General features: G+C 36.1%; 1 protein-coding gene across 1 annotated transcript in view; it reads left to right on the forward strand.

The window, feature by feature from the left end:
- LOC107750377 (major facilitator superfamily domain-containing protein 7-like) overlaps positions 1 to 1,452 on the forward strand; it is a 5,555-nt gene extending 4,103 nt beyond the window's left edge. The window contains exons 4-5 of the mRNA XM_016565744.1: positions 558 to 670; positions 1,068 to 1,452. Coding sequence (XP_016421230.1) covers positions 558 to 670; positions 1,068 to 1,231 — 277 coding nt within the window. The 3' untranslated portion in view covers positions 1,232 to 1,452. The remainder of the gene's footprint in view (positions 1 to 557; positions 671 to 1,067) is intronic.
- The last annotated feature ends 1,069 nt before the right edge of the window (positions 1,453 to 2,521 follow it).

Here is a 2,521-nt window from a genome sequence, read left to right on the forward strand (position 1 = left end):
TATTTTTTATTCCAGAGTGAGGGCAATTCATACAATACATTTAAACTGAGCTACTTTAATACCATCTCCGAACTTTCTACGACGACTCTGCTGTTCTTCGGCTGGTTTTTCCTGTATACGTTGGTTGACAGATGTCTCGTCCAGTCAGCGGTGGGTAATCCCAAACCAATGGCGCTGTCTCATAAACTATACCTACCTTTTATTTGTTTTCGGATTTGTCGTTGTGTTTTCTGACTTGTAAATTTGTTTTCGGATTTGTCGTTGTGTTTTCTGACTTGTTATTTTGTTTTCGAATTTGTCATTGTGTTTTCTGACTTGTTATAATGTTTTCTGAATTGTTGTTGTGCTTTCTGAATTTTTATTTAGTTTTTTAAACTTGCATTTGCGTTTGTAATTTGTTATTTTGTTTTCAGAATTGTGATTTGCTCTGCACTTCTCGGCCACCGTAAGAAACAAACTTATTTACATCTTGGATGGCCTGAGGGTGAGAACTATTCCTTTAAGCTTATTACCATCTTATAGACTTTACTGATGTGTTTCATGTGATGTTTAATCAGACAAATTCAGGCCGCCCTTTATCTGCTCCTGCTACAAGCTCTGGCCAAACCAATGGCAGATTCTCCATTATCTGTATGTGCTACTGGAGCAGATGCCAATTTGAGCTGGACAGGTGAGTATTGCACTTATTTGAAATATTTCACATACTAGGTATTAACTGATAGTATGCAGTGCGCTGTGCAGTAAGTGGTAAAAAGCATGGCTTTATTCTAGTGGCGAATAGTTTCCTCCCTTCACCGTGTCACGACTCCCACCATGCTTTGCAAGTCTAGTGTGGATGGTTAGTGCACTAGTTTCACATCTACTTTCCACATAAACTGAATCCAATGTGGGTAGTGAAAATGTTCAAAATGGGAACACGTCCAAATTAATCCAGCCTTCCGGCTTTTCCTGGTCACTTGATGCCTTGATGAGTTAATGATAGAGTTGGGCTGAACTCCAGGCATTAATTTGTTTCTCTCTCTCTTGCTCTTTATCCTAAATGCACACACACACACACACACACACAGTGCCAGTGCTGGTGTTGGCAGGCCTGTGTACTCTGGGCACCTGCTGCTTTGTTGGCTTTTTCCACACGGATTACCGGAGACTCCGTGCGGAAGCCACAGCCTCACCAAATACGGTGACAGAGCAGTCAACAGGAGACACCTGGGCAAACAGCACTGATGCATAAAGGGACGGACTGATCTAACAGCAAGAGAAACCACTGATGACAGTGTTTACGTACACTTTAAGAAGTCTTTTACCTCATTAACATTGGAAATACGTGCCTTAAATGCTCAGAAGTGGTACCAGCTTAACCGCAATTAATGTTACATAAAGCCAAACCAAGACCAAATGTTTCATGCAATATTAATATCAAATTTTAAATGTTTTTATTGCAATACAGGGTACAGGGATTTTTTAACTGTTGTACTTAATGCATTAATAATTATTTTACAATGTAGTTATTTGATGAGGTACATATGTTGTTGGATGTTTAAAGTTGGAAACTTAGGCTGTTAGTTATATTATGAAAGTAGAGATATATTTGAGTGCAATAAAATGTCCATAGGACTAACTTTCTACCTTAAGTAAATGCATAATTAAAGAGTTGCTGGGTTAGAATAACTGTTGTGGTTTAAAAAACAAAAGAGAAGGTAATTGCAACTTTTTCTTGCAAATCTTTTTTTTTTTTTTGGAAGATCTTAAAATTTCTAGATATAAACTCACAATTCTGAGAAAAATAATTGCGAGGTATAAAGTCATAACAGTTTTATTTCTAACAGAGTAAAAAAAAATTAAAAATTGCTATTTTTTTCTCACAATTGACTTTATTCTTTGCAATTACAAGTTTACATCTCACAACTGACAATTTTCTTCTCAGAACTGTAAGTTTATATGTATTTTTTTCAGAGAATTGTGAGAGAAAAAGTGGCAATTACCATTTGTTTTATCATTGTGGGGAAAAAGCTTCCATACTGTATATAGCTATACTAGGATTTAAACTGTGGTATTGATGCAAAATATTGCACAGCTTTATGAAATACTCAATTCTGATCGGTCATTGTGTGGTCAAAATGTTTTGAATGACCGCTAAACTGTACATTTGTCCATTAACTCCTTCGCTGCTACTTTTAGCTCTCAGAACTCTTATGGTCTCTTTCCTCTCACTTAAGTGAAGTATTTTCAGTTCTGATCAGTATTTCATTTCCAATTATTTATTTATTTAGCAAAGTAGCCATGCAATAAGCGTGACAGTGTACAGTAAGATGGGCATTTACACTAACCCCAGACGAGTGCTCAGGAACCATTTAAATCATTATCTACAGGTGCATCTCAATAAATTAGAATGTCATGGAAAAGTTCATTTATTTCAGTAATTCAAATCAAATTGTGAAACTCGTGTATTAAATAAATTCAATGCACACAGACTGAAGTAGTTTAAGTCTTTGGTTCTTTTAATTGTGATGATTTTGGCTCA

This window comes from Sinocyclocheilus rhinocerous, unplaced genomic scaffold, assembly GCF_001515625.1.
Source record: "Sinocyclocheilus rhinocerous isolate Xijiao unplaced genomic scaffold, SAMN03320098_v1.1 scaffold1053, whole genome shotgun sequence".
NCBI lineage: Eukaryota > Metazoa > Chordata > Actinopteri > Cypriniformes > Cyprinidae > Sinocyclocheilus > Sinocyclocheilus rhinocerous.